Source organism: Hemitrygon akajei, chromosome 16 (genome assembly GCF_048418815.1).
Source record: "Hemitrygon akajei chromosome 16, sHemAka1.3, whole genome shotgun sequence".
NCBI classification, from domain to species: domain Eukaryota; kingdom Metazoa; phylum Chordata; class Chondrichthyes; order Myliobatiformes; family Dasyatidae; genus Hemitrygon; species Hemitrygon akajei.
In genome coordinates, this window is record NC_133139.1 from 11,058,103 (window position 1) to 11,082,404 (window position 24,302).

Sequence of the window (24,302 nt, forward strand, 5' to 3'; positions counted from 1 at the left end):
GCTAAAGGTCGCCTGTGTTTGTGTGGGTGGGAAAGAACAGCAGAGGGGAGAGAGGGACTGGGAGAAAGATCAGAAAGCAAACAGAGTGAACTGAGAATGCAAAATTGAGATATAAAGACAAAGCAAACAGGAACTTGAGAAAAGAGAAGAAAGAGAAGATGAAATCTCAAAATTCACTTCTTTCTTAAGATTTCCCTAAACTACAAAATGAATCAAGTTTCTAGTATATGTTTGCTGCCCTAAATGTCGGGAGCATTACAGGCAGAAGCTAATATACGTTTGAAAAAAGATTATATTATTCTATGTTCTTTTCTCTCTGAACATCATAGTTATATCATGAAGTTTTTAACTATTATTGGACATGTTTGATTAATCCTACTTAATCTTTCAGTTTCTTTGCCTCAGAAGGAACGTGGGAGTCCAAGGAATGGAAAATCCCGTCGTGGGCTTCTGGTGTGCAACACAGTGCAAAACCATTTCTGCGAGCAAACTACAGAAAATGGGGAAAGACAACCACGCTGGTCAAGAAGAGTCACAAGACTTTCCACTGTGTGAGCTAAAGGTACTAAAGTGACTGCTTTGTGTAAATGGAGAATCGTTTATCTATTCAATGAAGAAATGAATGTGTTCTCGCACTAAAATCTTAATGAATTTGCTTGAGTTTATTGTGAGCTTAACTATCTGGTTGGTGCCTCAGTCTGATAGACAGCCGCTACTATTTCTTCCTTTATCGCACTTTTGCAGCGAAGGATCATTGTGGGTGGATCTCACAGTCAACATTTGTAGCTAAACATTAGCAAGAAGCTGTCGACATCTCAAAAAGAGAAAAACAAGTTGCCATCGGTAATCAACACTGATAGATGTGATTTACAGCTGCAAATGTTCTATACAATGTTGATTTGATTAACTGTTTCTTTTGATTGATTCTAAAGATATGTGTCTGGGGAAAAAGAAATATCCCCCTTTCAGGCATAGTGAGGATTCTACTGAATGGTGCAGAGACTCAAGAGCAGAAGGCAAAGTTAATGCAATCTCAGAATATCCACTGTGGCAGTATCTGTGGTCCTGTAGAGCAGTCAGCTACTTTAAATGGTTAACCACACATTGAACTCCAGTTTACCTGTTTCAGATCTGGTTAAACTTATTCTCTCTCTCTCTCTCTCTCTCTCTCTCTCTCTCTCTCTCTCTCTCTCTCTCTCTCTCTCTCTCTCTCTCTCTCTCTCTCTCTCTCTCTCTCTCTCTCTCTCTCTCTCTCTCTCTCCATTCCTCTCCTTCCTCCCTGCACCCCCCTCTTCCTCTCTCTGCCTCACTCTACCTCCCTTTCCCAACTTCTGCCTCCTTCTCCCTCTCACTCTTGTTCTGCCTTTGTTTGTCTCCCTTTCCCTCTCTCTCCCCTGCTCTCTCTCGCTGTCTCCCTCCTCTCTCTCCCTTCTCTCTTTCTCTCTGTCTCTATCTACACTTTTCTCAATCTATCTCCCCCTCATCTGTTTCTGTTTCCCCCATTTTCTCTCTCTCCCTCTCTCACCCCCTCTGCCTCCCCTCTTTCTCGCCCTCTTACTCTATCCATTTAGCTACCCCCTCTTTCCCCTCTATTTCCCTTCTCTCTCTCTCTCTATCTATTGTCCCCTCTATCTTCCACCCTCTCTCTGTCCTTCCCTCTCTCTCTCTCCTCTCTCTTGCTCTTTATCTCTCCCCCTCTATCTCCTCTCTCTATTTTCTCTCTCACCCCTTTCTCTCTTCCCCTCTCTATCTTCCTCTCTCTATCTCCCCCACTATCTATCTCCCCTCCCCCTCTCCCCATCTCTATCTCCTCCCCTCTCTGCTCCTTTCTCTCTCTTCCCCTTCTCTATTTCCCACCCTCTCTCTCCCTCTCTGTCTTTCTCTATCTCCCTCCTCACTCTTCCTCTCTATCTGCTCTCTTCCTCTTTCTCTATCTCTCTTCCCCTCTATCCCCCCTCTCTATTTCCTCTCTCTTCCCTTTCTCTCTTCCCCTCTCTATCTTCCTCCTCCCTCTCTCTATCTTCCCCCACTCTATCTCCCCTCCCTCTCTCTCTCTATCTCCCCCTCTCTCTGCCCCTTTCTCTCTCTTCCCCTTCTCTATTTCCCACCCTCTCTCTCTCCCTCACTCTTTCTCTATCTCCCTCCTCGCTCTTCCTCTCTCTCCCTATCGCCCCCTCTCTCTATCTACCACTCTCTCTCTCTCTCTCTCTCTCCCAATACACCCACACCTTCCACCCACATCCGAATGAAAGTTATTATAACAGGAGCTCTGCCCTCAGTAGGTCTCTGTGCTCGGTGTCCCTGGGATAGAAAGAGCTGGAGGGGAAAGAGACTGGTCGCAAGCATTGTGATCAACACAGAAAGCCCACGTAGGAGACAGGCTACTCAATCTGACGGGAGTCACATGTCACACCAACCCTATCTTCCTAATACCTTCAGCGGTAGCTAACTCAGTCAACTGCAGTGAGTAGTAATGAGGGAGAAGGGGACATTGTCAGCTGATAGCCTTCGTCTAGTGGAAAAGTAGCTTATTGCTGTGATGCACCATCAATAACTCTCTCTGAGATGTGAAATTGAGATATCGGCTTTTATTGACTGGAAGAAGGAACAAGCAGTGGTTGACCACCATACTACATCCTGGAGACTGAGAGGCCGGGCTCAGACCTCAATCGTCTTTATACCGGGGTCTGTGGGAGGGGCCACAGGAGCAGTCAGCAGGGGGCGTGTCCAGACAGGTATATGTAGTTCACCACATGCTGTCTTTGTACTGCACCAGTCAAATCAGCCCTAAGTACTGCAACAGTGAGAAATAAAGGATAGCTTTGTTCTTAAGCATAAAAGATTCTACAGATGCTGGAAATCCATGAGATCATAAGATATAGGAGCAGAATTAGGCCATTTTGCCCATTAAGTCTGCTCTGCCATTTCATCATGGCTGATCCATTCCCTCTCAGCCCTAGTCTCCTGCCTTCTCCCTGTATCCCTTCCTGCCCTGATCAATCAAGAGCCTATCAACCTTGGCTTTAAATATGCCCAGTGACATTGACTCCACAGAACAACACACGCAAAATGCTGCAGGAGCTTAGCAGGCCAGGCAGCATCTATGGAGACGAACAACAGTTGCCATTTCGGGCCGAGTCCCTTCATCAGGACTGGTGAAGGGCCTCAGCCCAAAACGTTTGTCATTTTAATGCAGGAAGCCAGAGCCCAGTGAACATGTGCAGTCCTGTGACAAACATTAAATACATTTCTAATTATGAAACTGCAGAAACTGACAACTTTTGCAGTATCGAGCACGTTTGTGGTCTTCCCATTAAAGAATACAGAAGAGATTTTCCAGTACGCTGCCTGGATTAGGAGGTATGAGCTGTCACGAGAACATAGACAAACTTGAGCTGCTTTCTCCGGACTGCTGGAATCTGAAAGAGTTATGAGAGGCACAGACAGGGTAGAGAGTCAGAATCTTTATCCCAGGGTGGAAATGTCAAATACTAGATGTCGAGTATTTTTGAGGCCCCCTGTTGGCCAGAGCTGACCGTGGCTATTGTGTCCGAGCCGTCTAGCTACACAAGCCTGGGCAGTATCATATTGAGAGCGAATTGTTGCCCGTGTGGCAGGCTCCCCCTCTCCATGTATCTGAACTAAAGGAATGGCACCAGCAGTGTCGCAGGAGTTGCCAGTCAGAGTTAAACTCAAATGTAGGAGAGCCTTAGCGACTTCACCTCTGGATTTTTCTCTCGGGGTTTAATCCTGAAGACTTCCCCATGAGCAGGTATAACCGTAAGGCAGTGGAGGTTTGAGATCAGAGTTTTCCTTCTCATCCACGGCTGACGAGTCCCATCTGCCCAAAGCGACTGGTTTTACAGTGCCAGTAACCCACTTTGGCCTGTCTTCCCTGTCAGTAGAAACGGTTCCACCGGGCTTAGTAGCTAAGCCAACGTGAAGGCCAGGAGCTGCACTTGGTTGTCAGAGACTATTTGAGGGGCACGCCATTGGGAGCATTTAATAGTTAGTGGGAACTTGTCCCCACTACCTCCCTCCACCACCCACCCCCCAACCCCCCCCTCCCCCCGGCTATGACAACCTTAAGGAACTATGTCAAGTATTAAAGTGTTGGGATTTCCTCAAGGACCAAGTACAATGTTTGCATCAACTCTGAGTATGGATTTTAGAATCAGGTTTATTATCACCGGCATGTGACATGAAATTTGTTAACTTCAATGCAATACATAATCTAACAGAGAGAAAAAAATAATAAATAAACAAGTAAATCAATTACATATATTGAATAGATTTTGAAAACCGTGCAAAAACAGAAATACTGTATATTAAAAAAAGGTGAGGTAGTGTCCAAAGATTCAATGTCCATTTAGGAATTGGATAGTAGAGGGGAAGAAGCTGTTCCTGAATCACTGAGTATGTGCCTTCAGGTTTCTGTATCTCCATCCTGATGGTAACAGTGAGAAAGGGGCATGCCCTGGGTGCTGGGGGTCCTTAATAATGGAAGCTGCCTTTCTGAGACACCGCTCCCTAAAGATATTCTGGGTACTTTGTAGGCTAGTATCCAAGATGGAGCTGACAAGATTTACAACCTTCTGCAGCTTCTTTAAGGTGAGGCAGAATATTTAAAGGAGATGTGTGGGTGAGATTATTTTTACATTACACAGAGGGTGCTGAGTTCCTGGAACGTGCAACCGGGGGTGATAATGGAAAAAGATAGGAAAACAACATCCACAAGGCTTTAAGATAAATAAAGTTCAAAGTTAATGTCATTACAAAAATACATACAGATCACCATATAAAAGTCAGAGATTCATTTTCTTGTGGACATACTTAGCAAATCTATAGAACAGTAACTATAACAGGATCAATGAAAGATCAACCAGAGTGCAGAAGACAACATACTGTACAAATGCAAATATAAATAAATAGCAATAAATAACAAGAACAGGAGATAACAAGCTAAAGAGTCTTTAAAGTGAGATCATTGGTTTGTGGGAACATCTCAATGGATGGGCAAGTGAGTGAAGTTACCCTCTTTGTTCAAGACCCTGATGGTTGAGGGGTGTTCTTGAACTGGATCGCGTGAATCCTGAGGCTCTTGTACCTTCTACCTGATGGCAGCAGCCTGAAAAGAGCATGTCCTGGGTGGTGAGGAGTTCTGATGATGGATGCTGCCTTCCTACAACAACGTTTCATGTAATGTGCTCAATGGGTGGGGGAGGGCTTTCCCTGAGGTGTATTGGGCCAAATTCAGTTCCTTTTGTACGATTTTCCAAGTGCATTGGAGTTTCCATACCAGGTCAGTCAATATACTCTCCTATAGAAATTTGTCAAGGTTTTAGATGTAGGAAGCAGAGGCACTGTCGTGCTTTCTTTGCAATAGCACTTACGTGCTGAGCCCAAGACTGATCCTCTGAAATAATAACACTGAGCAGTTTAATACAAGAACTTAGAGAACAGAATCAAAGTCAAGTCTATTTTCACTGATAAATGCTGTGAAATTTGTTGTTTTGTAGTTGCAGTACTTGTAAATCATAAACATTACTAGAAATTACTTTACAGAAACAAATAAATGAAAAGTGCAGAAGATAAAAAAACTGAATGACAAAAGGACTTGGACGATGCTCGAACAGAAGAGATTTAGTTTAATTCAACACCGATTTCGTGAGAGAAAGGCCCTGTTCCTGCCCTGCATGCTGCCTGTGTGCATGAGTGGGAGATGGGAAGGTGGGGAAGGGGATTATTTTGCTTTGATTCGTTCTGTTCTTGTTGTTGTTGTGGCCTGTGTTGTTCTGCCGAACATTGCGGGCATGCTATGTGGGTGCTGGAATGTGTGGCAACACCTGTGGCCTGCCCCAGGCTCATCCTTGGGTGTGATGCTTCTTAACTCAATTGATGCACTTCATGGTGTATTTCAAAGTCATTGTCATCATTACATGCCATGTCATATGATGTACGTGACCAATAGTGACCAATAGTGACCTTGATTGCTCTTGGCAAATTTTTCTCTAGAAGTGGTTTGCCATTCCCTTCTTCTGGGCAGTGTCTTTACAAGACGGGTGACCCCAGCCATTATCAATCCTCCAGAGATTGTCTGCCTGGCATCAGTGGTCGCATAACCAGGACTTGTGACACGTACCAGCTGCTCACACGACCGTCCACCACCTGCTCCCATGGCTTCACCTGACCATGATTAGGGTCTAAGCAGGTGCTACACCTTGCCCAAGGGTGACCTACAGGCTGGCAGAGGGAAGAAGCATCTCACACCTCCTTTGGTAAAGACATATCTCCACCCCGCCACCCAATTATTTCAATTACGTGTGATAAATAAATCTGAATTGGAATGTAATTTCTTTATCAGCTTTTAAAAGTGAACAGTGCCCAGAGACCTTAACTGGTAGATTCTTTCAATTTTCCTTTGCTAATTTTCTCTAATCTCTTTTCAACGTACTGAGTTCTTTGCTGGGAGTCACATATTGGTGGACTTTCCACACAGTTCCCCATTAATATGTGACTCTTTAGATTCATGCATTGGTGGACTGACAAACAGCACCGCATTAATATGTAAATCTTTAGAGTCACTCATTGGTGGTTTGTCCAAAGAGTCCCTCATTAATATGTGAATTTAGAGTCACTCATTGGTGGACTGCCGAACAGTCTCTTATTAATATGTAAATCTTTGGAATCACTCAGTGGTGGACTTTCCCAACAGCCCATATTTAATATTGAATCTTTACATAAGCTACAACAAAAACAACTTTCATTTATGTTGCACTTTAACAAAGTAAAATACTCAAAGGCAAGGACACATTTCTTGATTGGACATGGCATCAAAGGTTATGGAGAGAAGGCCGGGAACTGGGGTTGAGGAGATAAAAAGAAGGATCAGCCATGATTGAATGGCGGAGCAGACTCGATGGGCTGAATGGCCTAATCCTGCTCCTATGTCTTGCGGTCTTTCCTCTAAAATCACCTTCCAAATTTGTGACCTTGGAAGTGTTAACGTCTCCTGCTGTAGAGAGGGCAAACGCTACTTTTTGAGTTTACAGTTTTTGAGAAGAATGGAATTCGTTTCCCCACTCCACTCCCTTTGCAATTTTTTTCATTACTTTCTCAATTCCTGCTAAAACATTGTTTACATTTATATTTACATCATTTATTATTATATTGTAATTTGCCTTTACTGTGCCTATTGTCTTGTTTATTAATTATTGTACTGCCCTGCACTGTTTTGTTCACTTTATGTAGTCCCGTGTAGGTCTGAAGTCTAACATAATTTTGTGTTGTTTCATACAGCACCATGGTCCTGGAGGAACGTTGTTTCATTTGTACTGTGTACTGTACCATCAGTTTATGATCGAAATGACAATAAAAAGTGACTTGACTTGAACAGGAAATATTAGGCAGTCATCAAAACCTCGGACAAGCAAGCAGGATTTTCTCACAAGAGGAAATGTGTAGAAAGGATTTAGGGAAGGAGTCACTGAAAGCAGAACAGCCAAATTCAAAGATCTATAGATTTATTTAAATGTCTTAACATGACGTGACTGGATTTCAGCTGTACTAGCCCAAAACGGGAACATTTGATGATTCCCATCGGAGCTGCATGCAAAGAGTTCCGTTTATTGGCGCCATCTTCAACTCAACCCAGGACATGCCCTCTTCTCATTGCTACCATCAAGGAGGAAGTACAGGAGCCTGAAACATACACTCAGCATTTTAAGAGCAGCTTCTTCTCCTGCACATTCAGATTTCTGAATGGAAAATAAACCCACGTACACTACCACACAATTTTTTCTCTTTTTTTGGCTCTCTTTTGCACTACTTATTTAATTTAATTTTTTTATATATACAGTATTTCTTATTGTAAATTATAGATCGCTTTTAAAAAAACATGCACTGCAATGTATTGCTACAGCAAAACAACATATTTCATGACATATGCCGGTGATATTAAACCTGAATCTAATTCCGGATGTACAAGAGATGAGATTATCAGAGTGCAGATATTTCAGAATGTCATAGAGCAGGAGGAGGTTAGACTGTGGAAGAATTTGAAAGCAATGATGAGAATTTTATAATTGTATGTTTGCTTTACCTTAGGTGAATGAGTTCACCTGGGGTAGTTACTGGGTGAATGAAGCTCGATGGGACCAAACAACAAATCTTTGAATGATCTTGAGTTTATGGAGATTAGAATAAATACTACCAGGGACCCTGGCCAATAGTATTTTGCAATAGTTAAGACTGAAACCTTTTCACTTATGGAGCCTGACCCAGATGTCAACTGATGCTCACATCAATCCCTGGCCAGAGGAGTTTGCTGACAATAATCATAGGTGAACTTAGTAATAACTTTCTCCTTTTTAATAAGAAGATGTTAGAATCAGGTGTAGCACTTCTTTATTTATTTAGAGATACAGTGCCCTTCGAGCCACGCCGCCCAGTAGCTCACTGATTGCACCCTAACCTAGTCACGGACAATTCACAATGACCAATTAACCTACTAACCAGTACGCCTTCGGACTGAGGGAGGAAACCAGAGAACTCGGAGGAAACTCACATGCACACAAGAAGAGTACAGACTTGCTTACAGAGGACAGTAGAACTGAACTCTGAACTCCGATGCCTGAGCTGTCATAGTGTCACGCTAACCGCTACTCTACCATGATGCCCCAACTTCTAACAGACTGGCTTCAATGGGAAGCAAGTTTCCATCTGGGTTTCTTTTTTAAAGGTAACAAACCAAGATCTGGATTTGCTCTGTCTGCTCCTTTATACTTGGAATAATATTCCTGGTCACAGTGGTTTAGGAAGTGTGGCTGAAGGTTAGTTGTTGCAGTATGTGTGTATGTCGTACGGTGTAGTCACAATGGGTTAAAACAGATGAGTGGATATCAATGGTTTATTAATGATACCCTACCCCGTCCTTGAGAGCCAAGACTTTCCTTGCAACTCTTCAGACAATACAATGATCTACTGGGGTGGCACAGTTGTGTCGCGGTCAGCGGTGGATGCGTGACTAAGGTCTCTCCTGCGTGTCAGCCCTCAGACTCAGGGATATATCTGCCTCTGCTCTATAGATTGTTATGTGGACCTGAGGGGGCGTGGTAGTGTAGTGGTTAACATAATGCCATTACAGTGTCAGTGATCCGGTTCAATTCCCGCTGCTGCCTGTAGGAGTTTGTAGTTGTCTAAGAGACCATGTGGGTTTCGTCTGCATGCTCCAGTTTCTTCGAAGGATGTACAAGCCAGGGTTAGGGCTACTGAGTTGTGGGTATACTACATTGGCACCAGAAGCATGGCCACACTTGCAGGCTGCCCCCAGCACATCCTCGGACTGTGTTGGTCATTGACGCAAACACATTTTACTGCACGTCTCGAAATTTTAATCTACATTAATGAATAAAGCTGATATTTATTAATCCATTTGGTTGGGACCAGCACAGCTCTAACTGGCAAAGCAGTGGGTCGGGTCAGCTGGGGGAAGAGTTGAAGATTGACAAAGCTTATTTTGTTAAAGTGCGTTTTCTTAACTAGTAACACCCATTTTCTGTTGTGTCTCAGGTAATACCAGCTAAAAGTCAACAGAATCTCAACGGGTGACTGGGAAACCAGGAAGATTTTCTCAATAGGTCTCCACATATTGGCATCTATCATCAGATATTCTCATTGAGGACTTCATTTGAATTGATATAATGGAGAAGATGAATGTGCATAAAAATGAAGGTATCTTACAAAATCGGTAAGTGTAAAATTAGCCCAGATTTCCTAGATAAACCTAGCAAACGACACTTACAATTCATTGCCTGCATTGGAGCACTTGATTATTTCTGTAAGCCTTTACTGGTGTAGAGAAATGTCATCGAGCCCTGGCTGAGAGTAGATAAATCGGTCAGAGGTATGTTTGATTTAGGTGTCTCAGTTGGATAGCATTTGTTCCAGTTAGATAGGATATGTTGACCCTGTCGGATAGGACATCAAAGTTCAAAGTACATTTATTATCAAAGTACTTATATGTCACCATATGCTACCTTGAGATTCATTTTCTTGCAGGCATTCACAGGGAAAAAAGAAATACAATGGAATTTATGGTAAGTACATGGATGGGAGGGGTATGGAGCACTATGGTCCAGGTGTGGGTCTATGAGAATAGGCAGAATAATATTTCAGCACTGCCTGGGTGGGCCTGCTTTTGTGCTGTAGTGCTCTTTGACTCCATAAACAAAGACTGACGAGCAACCAATGTGCAAAGAGTGACAAAGTGTGCAAATAAAAACAATACTAAGAATAGTTGTGAGGAGTCCTCGAAAGGGAGTCTGTACGTTGCGGAATCAGTTCTGTGCTGAGGTAGGTGAAGTGATCTGCACAGGTTCAGGAACCTGATGGTTGAAGGGTAATAACAGTTCCTGAACCTGGTGGTGTGGGACCTAAGGCTGCTGTACCTCATTCCTAATGGTAGTAGAGGGAAGAGAACATGGCCTGGATTGTTTGGGGGGGGGGATGATGAATGCTGCTTTCTTGTGACTGTGCTGTGTGTAGATGTGCTCGGTAGTGGGGAGGACTTTGCCTGTGATGGACTGGGCTGTGTCCACAACTTTCTGTAGACTTTCCATTCCTGTAGTGTTTCCATATCAGGCCATTTTGCAACCAGTTAAGATACTTTTCACAGTGCATCTATAGAATTTTATGTAAGTTTCAGATGACATGCTGAATCTTCACAAACTTCTAAGAAAGTGGAGGCCGACTTACATGCTGGCCCCAAGACAGATCCTCTGATATGAGAGTGCCAAGAAATTTAAAGTTATTGAGTCTCTCCACCTCTGATCCCCTGATGAGGACTGGCTTATAGACCTCCAGCTCATTCCACCTGTAGTCGATAACCAGCTCTTTGGTTGTACTGACATTGAGTGAGAGGTTGTTGTTGTGGCACCACTCAGCCAGATTTTCAATCTTCTCCCTATTTGCTGATTCGTCACCACCTCTGATTCAGCGAATGACAGTGGGGTCAACAGTAAACATATATAGCATTGGAACTGTACATCAAACAAAGCAGTACAACAGTTTGGCATGGACTAGATGGGCCAAAGGGCCCGTTTCTGTGCTGTAGAGTTCTATGACTCTGTTTGACCTCTGAAGATGAAGCAGTTGTGAGAAACCTTTTTAGTTATTAAACTCTGTCTGACAACATCTAGTTCTGAAATCTGTAATATTACACTAGACGCAAGAAATGGAAGTCAATACCCTAAAATCCCTATTATTATGTTATCCTGCACATATTTTCTTACAAATGACTCTAATAAGTTCAAGCTTTGCTCCAAGATAGGCTCTTGTCTCTGAATGTAAACTTTTGAAATAATGGATTTAGGACAAAATGCAGCCTGATATTTTAGTAGTGCCTGAGGCGCTGAGATAGACATTTACACACAAAGCTACTCACATCTGCATTGAGTTCCACTTCTGATATTCAGTTATGTTGACTTCTTCTGTCTTTTGAACAAGATGTAAGACAAGATGCGCGGCTTGCCTATTCAGCTTGATGTAAAAAAAATCCCAGGAGATATATCCGAGGATGAAAAGGCAGTCCTCCCATTGTTCTGACTAATATTTGTCCATGAAATTCTACAAAAACAGAACAGCTGACATTTTATTACACAACTATTTGAGTAATCGAGCCATGCGCTAACTGACAGTGGCAATTGCTAAAATAACCAGTACTGTGCAAAAGTCTTAGGCACATCTAAACGAATTCTGTAAAGTGAAGGTGCTTTCAAAAATAATGAAATGAAAAGTTTCCAAATATCAAAATATTTATTATAAAGAGCAGTGAACAGTAAAAATCTAAATCAAATCAATATTTGGAGTGATGATCCTTAAAACTGCATCAAAATCGGCTGGTAGGTTGTTCCAAGCATCTTGGAGAACTAGCCACAGCTCTTCTTCAGACTTTGGCTGTCGTGCTTGCTTCTGTCTCTCCATGTAATCCCAGACAGCCTTGGTGAAGTGGGGATCAGGTCTCTGTGGAGCCTATATCATCTGAAACCAGTTGAAAAAATCTAGGGTGCCTCACTCTAGCCTCTTACCTCTTCTCACCTGCCTATCATCTCCCCTTGGTGCTGCTCCTCCTTCTCTTTCTCCTATGATTCACTCTCCTCTCCTATGAGACTTTTTCCACTCCAGCCCTTCACCTTTCCTACCCACCTGGCTTCACCTATCACCATCTAGCTAGTCTCCTTCCCCTCTTACCCCCAACTTTTTATTCTGGCATCTTCCCCTTTCTCTTCCACTCCTGAGAAGGTCCTTGGCCTTCAACGTCGACTGTTGATCGGTTTCAATAGATGCTGCCTGACTTGGTTTGTTCCTCCCGCATTTTGTGTGTGTTGCTTGAATTTCCAGCATCTGCTGAAGTTCTCATGTTTATGATAGGGTGCCTAAGTTTGGTGGACAGTACCGTAATGGGGATCTGTCAAGGAAATAATTCAGTGATTGCAGAGGTTTATGTGATGACAAAGCCAAAATCGAGTTTATTGTCATATGCACGAGTCCACATATGCAATGAAAATCTTACTTGTAGCAGCATCACAGGCACATAACATTAGAGACACAACATTCACACGAAGAACACAAATAAGAATTAGATAATTCAAAATAATACAAGAAAGAACATCATCAGAAATTTTAAAAAAGTGAAAAATGTGAAAGTAAGGTCTCTTTTTGAAGCCTGTCATTGTATCATGGTTGTCCAATGCTAATATCCTTGGCGATAAGCTAACTGACCCCATGGGTTTAATCTTCACAGTGCAGACGATCTAAAGTAAACCTTCCTCTCTGAATGAAGCACTGTCAGAGGCGCTGGCCCCTAGAAGAGGGCGTCTCCTCGCACCCTGTCTAATGCTCCTTACAAATGCAGAAAAGACTTAGAAAATTGCCTCGGAAATCATCCTGTCACTGCTAACTAACATGCAATCTAATAGTGCCGATGCATTGTATTCTACCTTTGAAATGGCACGGACGCCAGTGTCTCCCACTGCAATCTACTGATGGATCACAGCAGCTCCCTCGGGACGGATTTAAAGCACTTGTGTTTCAACAGCATATATCAGAAACGTTTTTTTGGGGAAATTTTGATTCCAGAGTCAGGGCATCAGTCTGCAGGAGGACAAATGCTCCTCTTGCATCTGGCGTTTGCATTCTCGGAGAGTGAGAACTGCCACTTTGATTTCTTTCCCTTAGTTCAATTAGGGTTCAGGTTAGACAACAGTAGTCCCTTCACATTGGAATTCACCAAGCGAAAGGTTACAAAACATAGAATGCTACAGCACTTCCTGACCTGCTGATTTCCTCCAGCGTTGTGTGGGTAGAGAAAGAGCTTTCCAATGATTGCTGGATGAAAATGAGGACGGGGTGATAAGCAGATGGGTGATAGGTGTCGGTATTGAGTGTTCATCCAATTAGAATCATAGGAAACCTACAGCACAATACAGGCCCTTCGGCCCACAAAGCTGTGCCGATCATGTCCTTACCTTAGAAATTACCTAGGCTTATCCATAGCCCTCTATTTTTCTAAGCTCCATATACCTATCCAGGAGTCTATTAAAAGACCCTATCGTATCCACCTCCACCACCGTCACTGGCAGCCCATTCCACACACTCACCACTCTCTGAGTGAAAAACTTAGCCCTGACATCTCCTCTGTACCTACTTCCAAGCACCTTAAAACTGTGCCCTCTCATGCTATGTTCTATGTTCTTACATACGTAGAACATAGAACATAGAAGAGTACAGTACAGTTCAGGCCCTTCAGCCCCGTGATGTTGTGCCGACCTTGTAATCTAACCCTTTCCTCCTACATAGCCCTCCATTTTTCTGTCATCCTTGTGCCTATCTAAGACTCTCTTAAATATAAATGCACAGGAAGGTAAATGTGACTGTTCCTCTTTATAGAATCCAATGTCTTAGGGATGAGCACTGAAATAAGGTGATACTTTAAGAAAGACATTTTGAATCCATCATTTTGAATTTTAATAAGCAAGTAGATGATCGGAAGAAGTTACCTATGGATGGAGACAAACCGGTAATTAATTAGTTATTGTCACTATGGCAACATTATGACCACTTTGACTACTTTGCTCTTGTTCCAGTTGTGTTCTTCCTCATGAAACTTATGATGGTCATATGAATGTGTCTGTAATTAACTAGAGGTCATGGGTTAAGGGTGAAAGGTGAAATGTTAAAGGGGAACATGAGGGGGAACTTCTTCACTCAGAGGGTGGTGAGAGTGAGCTGCCAGTGAAATGGTGCATGCAGGTTCTATTTTTCAACATTTCAGAGAAGTTTGCATAGGTACATGGTTGGGAGGGGTATGGAAGACTATAGTCCAGGTGGGAGGAGTATGGAAGGCTATAATCTGGTTGGGAGGGATATGGAAGGTCCGCATTCGGCCCACAATGTTGTGCCAAACCAGCTGAAAAGCAAATCAAAAACACCCAAACCCTAATCCCTTCTGTCTGCCCAGTATCCATATCCCTCCATCTTCCTTACATCCATGTGCCTATCCAAACTTCTCTTGACAGCCTGGCCTCTGCCACCATACCAGGGATCCACCACTCTCTGAATAAAAACAGAGCCCTCACATCCCCCCCTTGAACCTACCCCCTTTCACCTTCAGTGCATGTCCTCTGGTACTAGACACATCAGCCCTGGAAAACAGATACCATATGTCCACACACGAGGAAATCTGCAGATGCTGGAAATTCAAACAACAACACACACAAAATGCTGGTGGAACACAGCAGGCCAGGCAGCATCTATAAGGAGAAGCACTGTCGACGTTTTGGGCCGAGACACTCTATCTATGCCTCTCATAAACTTACAAAGCTCTGTCAGATCTTCCCTCAGTCTCTGCCGCTCCAGAGAAAACAACCCAAGTTTATCCAGCCTCTCGTGACAGCACACACCCTCTAAACCAGGCAGCATCCTGGTAAACCTCTTCTGCACCCTCTCCAAAGCCTCAATATCCCTCCTATAGTGGGGCGATCAGACTTGAAAATAAGAACTTACTGTAAGAAAATACAGGGATTGGTGGGATATGGATCATAAAAAAAGACTGACAAACAACCAATGTGCAAAAGAAGACCAATCGTGCAAAAATACTGAGAACATGAGTTGTAGAGTCCTAGAAGGTGAATCCATAGGTTCAAAATCAGGTTTAATGTCACTTGTTGTGAAAATTTTTGTCTTTGTGGCAGTAACACAATGAAATACATAATAATAGAGAAAAACATGAATTATCATAAATATATGTAAATATTAAAGAATTAAGTTAAATAAGTAGTGCAAAAGGTAGTGAGGTACTGGTCATGGGTTCAACGTCCATTCAGAAATCCGATGGTAGATGGGAAAAAGTTCGCTGGTAGATGGGAATCGCTGAGAATCCCTTCAGGCTCCTGTACCTCCTTCCTGACGGTAACAGTGAGAACAGGGCATGTTCTGGGCGATAGAGGCCACCTTTTTGAGGCATCACTCCTTGAAGGTGTAATCAGATCAGAGTTGAGGTGAGTGAAGCTATCCATGCTGGCTCAGGAGCCTGATGGTTGAGGGGTAATAACTGATCCTGAACCTGGTGGTGTGGAACCCAAGGCTCCTGTACCTCCTGCCTTGTATTAGAAGCAACAAGAGAGTATGGCTTTGATGGTGGGGGTTACTGATGATGGATGCTGCTTTCTTGAGGCAGTGCTCATTGTAGATGTGCTCAGTGTTGAGGGGGGCTCAGTGGGACAGCAAGCAGGGTTACCCGGACAGACGGGAAACAAATTCTGCTTTATTTCAGATTTCCAGCAACTTTTTTTGATGTTCACTAATTCAGATAAGATGGCCGTTCTCTACCTCCTGTTTTGGAACCTTGTCGTGTTCTGATTGGCTGCATGTTCCCACATCGCCATAGTAACTACCTGTGAAATGTGCTTCCTTTCTTATTGATATAGCAGCTCAAATAGCATAAGTAGCATAGTGGTTAGCATCATGCTTTACAGCGCCTGCAACCTGGGTTTGATTCCTGCCGTCGTCTGTAAGGAGTTTCTTGTGGCTGCGTGTGTTTCCTCTGGTTTTCTCCCACATTCCAAAGATTGATTGATTTATTTTTTGAGATACAATGGTGGAGTAGGCCCTTCCAGCCCTTTGAGCCTCGCTGTCCAGCAAGCAACCCCCCCCCCCCACCCCCCATTTTAACACCAGCTTAATCACGGGACAATTCACAATGGCCAATTAACCGACTAACTGATATGTCTTGGGACTGTGGGAGGAAACCGGTGCACCCAAGGGAAACGAACGTAGTCACAGGGAGAACATGCAAACCCCTTACACACAGCGGCGGGAATTAAAACACAGGAAAATCTGCAGACTATGGAAATCTAAGCAACACACAAGATGCTGGAGGAACTCAGCAGGCTAGGTAACGTCTATGGGACAGAGTAAGCAGTCGAAGTTTCGGTCTTGATGAAGGGAGCCGGCCTGAAATGTCTTTTAGATGTTGCCTGGCCTGCTGAGCTCGTCCAGCATTTTGTGTTTGTCAGCACTGTAAAGCGTTGTGCTACTCTACTGTGCCGCTCCACGTACTGGATAGTGGATTAGTTGGTCATGTGGGTGGAATTGGGTGGCACAGGTTCTCTGGGACTGGAAGGCCTGCTACTCTGCTGTATCTCTAAAGTAAAAAAAAATAAAAAATGTTTCCTCATACACAGTGGAATTCCAGGCATTGTTTGGGCAACTGTAGAGGCCTTCAGCAGATTAAAGTTTTTAAAATCTGTTTTAAAATAACACAGGAATTAAAAGGACAAACTATTTGAGACTGACACAGTCCAGAGAGCTCTGTGTTCTAATCCAGTCTGTGCTAATGTTAACTGATCTCAAACTAGGAAACTGGAATTAACCTCAACATTCCTGAATTAAAAACCACAAATCAACAACCTGGACAGTTGCTCGCCACAATATACAAAGAACCTTGCTGGGAGTGGATGTGTAAAGACTGACTGAGTGTTCACATGCTTCCAGCGAGGAGTAACGCTCATCGGGAACTGTGGTCAGGGCATTACAGGATCTCGCATAAATTCAATCATGTATTCCCAGGCGGAGCTGTGTAATCTAGAGGGGCATAATCTTAAAGTGATTGGAGGAAAGTATAGGGTGGATGTCAGCGGTAGATTTTTCATTCAGAGGGTGGGTTTGTGGAATGTGCTGACGATGGTGGTGGTTGAGGCAGATACATCAGTAATCGGTCATTGTAAGTTGTCCTGTGATTAGACTAGGGTTAAATCGGGAGACTGCTGGGCAGCGTGGCTCGAAGGGCCAGATGGGCCTGTTCCTCACTGTATCTCAATCAATAAATCAATAAATAAATGACATTTAAGAGACTCTATCTGTAAGTGTAGACAGACCCTCAAGTTAACATCTTATGAAGACATTAGAATCACAGGCTAGACTGGGTTATTTCATCCATAGTGATTACTTCACTATTCAATGAAGTCGTAGCTGACCTTCTCAGAGTTCAAAGTACATTTATTATCAAAATACATGTTATGTCACCCAGAAATTCATTTTCTTGCGGTCATTCACGGTAAACTCAAAGAAACGCCGCAGAATCAATGAAAAACGTGCACAATAAATATAGACAAACAACCGATGTGCTAAAGACAACAAACTGCAAATACAAAAAAAAATAAGCAATAAGAATAAGTAAGAAATCTAAGAGTTTGCATCATGGATGACCTCACCTAATCCTTTAATATCGCCTCATGGAGCAAGAAGGCACAGCAACATCTCCATTCCCTCAGGAGACTGAGGGAAGTGAGCCTTCCCCCACCCCACCGCCATCTTAACTGCATCTTACAGGAGAACGGCTGAGAGGATCATAGGAGTCTCCCTATCATCCATCGGGGAGTGCTGCGTTAGCAGGGCCATTAGTATTATCAAGGATCCCACGCATCCGCCCAGCATCCTCTTTGACTTTCTACCATCAGGCAGGAAACTCCAATGCATAAAAACGAGAAGAGTCAGTGGGAAACAATTTCTTCCCTCAGGCCATTAGGCTTCTGAAGTCGCTGCCACATTACATTCAAAGAGTCACCAGTTAATCTGTCCTGTACCCGACAATATTTAATTTATGTGCTTCAGTTTGTTTATTTACATGTAATCTGTCTGCAGATTTAACAATAAGTTATTGTGTGCTATATGTGTGTTATGTGTACTACAGTGCATTACACCCTGATTCAGAGGAACATTGTCTCATTTGACAGTATACTTGAATATAGTTGACAATAAACTTGACTTGACCTGACATGATAAATATTAAAAACATGAGCTGAAGACTCCTTGAAAGTGAGTTCATAGGTTGAGGGGACAGTTCAGTGTTGGGGTGAGTGAAGTTGAGTGAAGTTATCCCCACTGATTCAAGAGCCTGATGATTGAAGGGTACTAACCATCCCTGAACCTTGTGGTGTGGCTTTAGTTCAGTACTCCTTTAAATGTTCCTTTTACTGCAGCAACTCTATACCGACCACACATCTGCCAACCTACTAATCTCATTTTTGAATATTGTCAGCAATCGAGCTTCGTTTCCCGATGCATTCCAAAGATTCACCAGTCTCCGGGTTTCAACCCCTTATTTTGAGACTGTGATCCTTAGTTCCAGTCCTGCAGCCACTGAGGACATGAACTCTGCCAAGTCCAAGAAGGATGTTGCATGTGACAATTATGAGGGGTATAGATAGAGTAAATGCACTGAGGTTGGGTGGGACTACAACCAGAGGTCATGGGTTAAGGGTGAAAGTGAGTAGTTCAAGGGGAACATGAGGGGAAACATCTTCACTCAGAGGGTCATGAGAGTGTGGAACAAGCACATGGTAGATGCAGGCTCGATTTCAAAGCTTAAGAGAAGTTTGAATAAGTACATGGATGGTAGGGGTATGGAGAGCAATAGTTCTGGTGCAGGTCAATGGGAGTAAGCAGTTTAAACGATTTCAGCATGAACTAGTTGGGCCGAAGAGCCCGTTTCTCAGTGCTGTACTTCTCTGTGACTCTATGACTCTCTGAGTCTATGTCCGTGTGCAATGAAATGTTTGCAGCAGTATTATCGGCAAGAACATCATATAAGCAGCATTCACAAGCAAACAGACCTTAAACACAATTTTTACAAGAAAGGACAGAATTAAACCAAAAAACCTGTCCATTTTATTGCAAAGTGATCAAAGTGGTCAGAGTGTTGCTAAACTGTGTTGACTAGGGTTTGTTCAAGAACTGAATAGTTGAAGGGAAGTGGCTGCTTCTTGGCCCTGGTATTGTGGGACTTCAGGCCTCCTGCCTGATGGTACCTACAAAAAAATGGCATGGCTTGGGTGGGGAGGATCTTTGGTGATAAATGTTGCCTTCTTGAGGCAGCATCTCCTATAGATACCATTCATGTTAAACAAGAGCACAAGTCAGATAAGCACACCTAGAGGGAAAACTTGAAATTTGGGATGACTTAGCTCTTGGATATTACTTGCAAGTTTGGAACTAAATCAGTTCAAAGACATTTTTAGAAGTTCTCATTGGCTATCCTGTTTTCCATCAGTGTACTTTGTTCTGTTTGCTTCAAAACATTATTTATTTCTCTTGTAATCATGACGGCCAAAGTAAGATGTTTTAATCATCTTGCACCTATGTAATGTCCTTCGACTCCCCCTACATACTTCTTGGTCAATGATTGCTCTTTTCCTTTCTCCACAGATGCTGCTTGATCTGCTGAGTATTTCCACATACTCTGGTTTTATTATTTAAAACGTTCTGACTAAATTCCTAAATGACAGCATGCATGAACAATGTGGGATTGGAAACTTGCCAAGGCAAGAGGAAGAAACACAAGGAAAGAGGGGAGAGGAAGAGATTTGCATTTGCATAGCACCTTTCACAACTTTGCTCAGCATCTCTAGGATCAGAGTTTGATTGGTGCCTACACACTGTTTCCTTAAGATTGTTATAGCTGGGGAGGTGGGAGTGGGGACAAACGCCCACTACCTATTAAGTGCTCCCAATGGTGTGCACTTCAAATAGCCTCTGACAGCCAAGTCCAGCTCCTGGCTTTCATGTGTGTCTTAGCTCCTAAACCCAGCTGAACCATTTCTACTGACAGGAGAAGGGGCAACGGTGGAATACTGGTGCCTTAAAACCAGTTGCTTCAGACAGAAGGGGGCTCAACAGCCATCACTGGCAGCTCTTCTAGGAGAAGGGGGAACTCTGATCTCAGACCTCTGCTGGTATGTGGCTATACCTATTTTTGAGGAAGGCTTTGGGAGTAAACTGCAAGGGAAAAATCTGAGGCTGGAGTCTCTAAGACCATCCAATGTTGAGTTCAACATTGACTGGCAACTCCCGCAATACTGCTGGTGCCAGACTGTATTGGCCTCTGCCTTTGGGTTCATCAGGTACATGGAGAGTGGGAACTTGCTACATGGGTACCAGTTGGCTCTCCAGGTTTTACTACCCTGTCTTGCATATCGCACAGACAGCTGAAAAGCAGCATCCATGGTTGACGTCGACCAGCGGAAGTTCTCAAGACCTTGAACTAGAAGCCTAGTTTTTTTTTGTATAGAGGCATGGGCCAAACGCAGGCCAGTTGGAGTAGCACAGATGGGCATCTTGTCAGCATTGTCCAGTTAAGCTAAAGGGCCCAGCTCTCTGCTGTGAAAGTCTATGTGTCTCCGATTTTTTTCTTCAGCGTATGTAACCCTATCAGGCAAAATTCTTCTTCCTCGTGAAGAATAGTGACTTACTATGTGATCAGTTGGACCTGTTCATGTGACTAGTGAACTTCCCTTTGTCATCCTATGCCTGATGGTATGATGGGGGCTGGGATGGTAAGGGGATGTTCAGCAGTCAATTACTCCATCTGCTTCACTGCGCTATCAACACAAGATGGCCGGGCCTGGTACATTAAACCACAAGTGCATCAGAGTACTTCCTCCTTCCTCAGATACTGGATGTTAAACATCAGAATGCCAATGAGAGCAACCGAAACTGGTACTACGAACCTTGCTCACCACAACACTGAACTGACTCCACAACCTGTGGACTCACTTTCAAGAACTCTAAAACTCAAGTTCTCAGTTCCATCTGTCTATCCTTTTTTCTGTATTTGCACAGTTTGTCTTCTTTTGCACATTGGTTACTTGTCAGTCTTTGTTTTGTGTGTAGTTTCTTCATTGATTCTGTTGTATTTCTTTGTTCTATCGTGAATTCCTGCAAGAAAAATTAATTTCAGGGTAGAATGTACAAACTTTGATAATAAATTTACTTGGAACTTTGGATGAACTTTGTACTTACTGAAACCCTAATGTGAATTGATGTAGAGAGTAAATCATCCCTGACTTCTCCCTTCCCAAAGGAAAGTTTGGTGGTGTTGAAGGTTTAAGTAGCATTGTGGGAGTTCCTGTCCACACCCCAGTCACATTCAACCATTCAAGGTTCAAAATTCAAATTTATTTACCATGTGTATATCAAAACAAACAGTGATATGTGTCTTTTGCGTTAACAACCCACACAGATAAGAATGTGGTGGGGGGCAGCCCACAAGTGCTATCACACAGAATGCCCACAACGCTCGGCAGAACAATGTAGAACTCAACAAGCAACAAAACAACAACAGCAAAACTAGCCCATTCCTCCTTCCCACCTTGACACAAGAGATTCTGCGGGTTCTGGAATTCTTGAGCAAAACACGCACAAAATGTTGGACTGTCGCGTTTGTTCAAGGTCAAAACTAGGAATGTCCATTACTAGCAATGTTTCCTCTAAATTTTTTTCAACTGCACGAACCAATCATTGCTCTGAGCAGGAAATTTTTACATGGCCTGAAAACTGCATGGCACTTTAATTGTTTTTTAAATATAATTTTACCTTTTTCTAGCAATTTATTAATTAATAATTCTTATTAGATAATGATGTTTGAAAGATTTACTAGAAAAGTCAGAATATAGAATTTTTCACATCAAACAAACACAATCCACAACTCATAATGGAAGTAACTGAACTGAAAAGGGCAGTCAAAACAACTCACAGGCACAATGGCAAAAGTAAAATGTTTTGACTAGATGGCTTTGGCATTCAGCAGACCAGCTGTTTATTAACAATGAGCCATTCTGTGTTTATTGTCACAATTTGTAACAGTGTTGTATCTTGAAACATTGACAATGTAAATATGTTAAAACTCTATAATGTTTCAAAGTAATGGTTTGGTAAGTTTATTATTTAGAAAGTTAATGGCTTATATTCATTTACACATAATTAATTACAGGGTATTTCACAATTATATTAACAGATTTCAAAATTATATTAACATTATATCTTCTGATATATAAAGTGTAAAAGAGAGAGGAGAGTGGATATTGGACCACTGGAAAATGATGCTGGAGGGATAGTAACGGCGGACAAGGTAGACAAACTGAATAAGTATTTTGCATCAGTCTTCACCATGGAAGACACAAGCAGTATGGTGGAAGCTCTGGGTGTCAAGGGTCATGAAGGGTGTGGTTACCATTACTAGAGAAAAAGTTCATGGGAAACTGAAAGGTCTGAAAGTAGATCAGTCACCTTGGCCAGATGGTTTACACCACTGGGTTCAGAAAGAGGTGGCTGAAGGGATTGCGGAGGCATTAGTAATGATCTTTCAAGAATCACTAGATTCTGGAATGGTTCTGGAAGACTGGTAAATTGCAAATGTCACTCTTCAAGAAGGGAGAGAGGCAGAAGAAAGGAAACTATAGGCCAGTTGGTCTGACCTCAGTGGTTGGGAAGATGTTGGAGTCGATTGTTAAGGATGAAGTCTCAAGGTACTTGGAGGCACATGATAAAATAGGCCTTGGTCAGCATGGTTTTCTCAAGGGAAAATCTTGCCTGACAAATCTGTTGGAATTCTTTGAAGAAATAACAAGCAGGATAGACAAAGGAGAATCAGTTGATGTTGTGTACTTGGAATTTCAAAAGGCCTTTGACAAGCTACCACACATGAGTTTTGATAATGACTGGAGTCACCTGTCTCGTAAAGACAGGAGTCCTGTTGAAGGGTCTCGGCTCAAAACATTGAATGTTCACTCTCTTCCACAGATGCTGCCTGACCTGCTGTGTTCCTCCAGCATTTTGTGTGGGTTGCTTTGGATTTTCAGCATCTCCAGACTTTCTCGTGATTGTAAAGACACTACCCAGAAGAAGGCAATGACAAACCACTCCAGTAGAAAAATTTGCCAAGAGCAATCATAGTCATGGATAGAGAGAGGAAGACTATGATTGTCCATGTCAGACAGACAGACAGACATACTTTATTGATCCCGAGGGAAATTGGGTTTTGTTACAGTCGCACCAACCAAGAATAGTGTAGAAATATAGCAATATAAAACCATAAATAATTAAATAATAAGTTAATCATGGAAATAAGTCCAGGACCAGCCTGTTGGCTCCGAGTGTCTGACACTCCGAGGGGGGAGTTGTAAAGTTTGATGGCCACAGGCAGTAATGACTTCCTATGACGTTCAGTGTTACACCTCGGTGGAATGAGTTTCTGGCTGAATGTACTCCTGTGCCTAACCAGTACATTATGGAGTGGATGGGAGTCATTGTCCAAGATGGCATGCAACTTGGACAGCATCCTCTTTTCAGACACCACCGTCAGAGAGTCCAGTTCCACCCCCACAACATCACTGGCCTTACGAATGAGTTTGTTGATTCTGTTGGTGCCTGCTACCCTCAGCCTGCTGCCCCAGCACACAACAGCAAACATGATAGCACTGGCCACCACAGACTCATAGAACATCCTCAGCATCATCCGGCAGATGTTAAAGGACCTCAGTCTCCTCAGGAAGTTGAGACAGTTCTGACCTTTCTTGTAGACAGCCTCAGTGTTCTTTGACCAGTCCAGTTTATTGTCAATTCATATCCCCAGGTATTTGTAATCCTCCAGTGCCTTAGCCCTCCTCAGGTCCACCACCAGCTCCTTAGATTTCATAAGATGTGGCACATAATGAGGTGTCAGTGATTGTAAACCTGATTCTGATTGTCTTAAGCATCTTGTCATGATTCCCATTTAGTGACACTTAAATGTGTGGTTAATTCTGTGCTCACCTAGAGTAGGAGTACCAAACTTCACCCTCACTCAGCCATTATGTACCCAAGCACATTCTCATCTCTCAACATTGTTCTACCTGTCTTTTATATCCAGCCATAACTTTTAGATTAAAAACACTATGGTGATAAGATCCTGTCACTAAGCATTTCAA

General features: G+C 42.9%; 1 protein-coding gene and 1 long non-coding RNA gene across 6 annotated transcripts in view; one reads left to right on the forward strand and one right to left on the reverse strand.

Annotated features, from left to right (window-relative positions):
- LOC140739759 (uncharacterized) lies at positions 1-23,979 on the forward strand. 2 transcript variants are annotated; one of them, XR_012101741.1, is made up of 3 exons: positions 1-562; positions 9,571-9,748; positions 23,137-23,979. It is a non-coding gene; the product is annotated as an uncharacterized lncRNA (long non-coding RNA). The 2 variants fall into 2 exon arrangements; XR_012101742.1 differs by lacking the exon at positions 23,137-23,979 and adding an exon at positions 21,578-23,036.
- LOC140739757 (uncharacterized) overlaps positions 1-24,302 on the reverse strand; it is a 222,581-nt gene that overhangs the window by 15,349 nt on the left and 182,930 nt on the right. Inside the window, exon 7 of one of the 4 annotated variants that reach the window (XM_073068246.1) lies at positions 11,444-11,625. The exons of the other annotated variants lie outside the window; for them this stretch is intronic. Within the exon in view, the coding sequence (XP_072924347.1) occupies positions 11,605-11,625 (21 nt within the window). The 3' untranslated portion in view covers positions 11,444-11,604. The remainder of the gene's footprint in view (positions 1-11,443; positions 11,626-24,302) is intronic. 4 annotated transcript variants of the gene reach the window in all.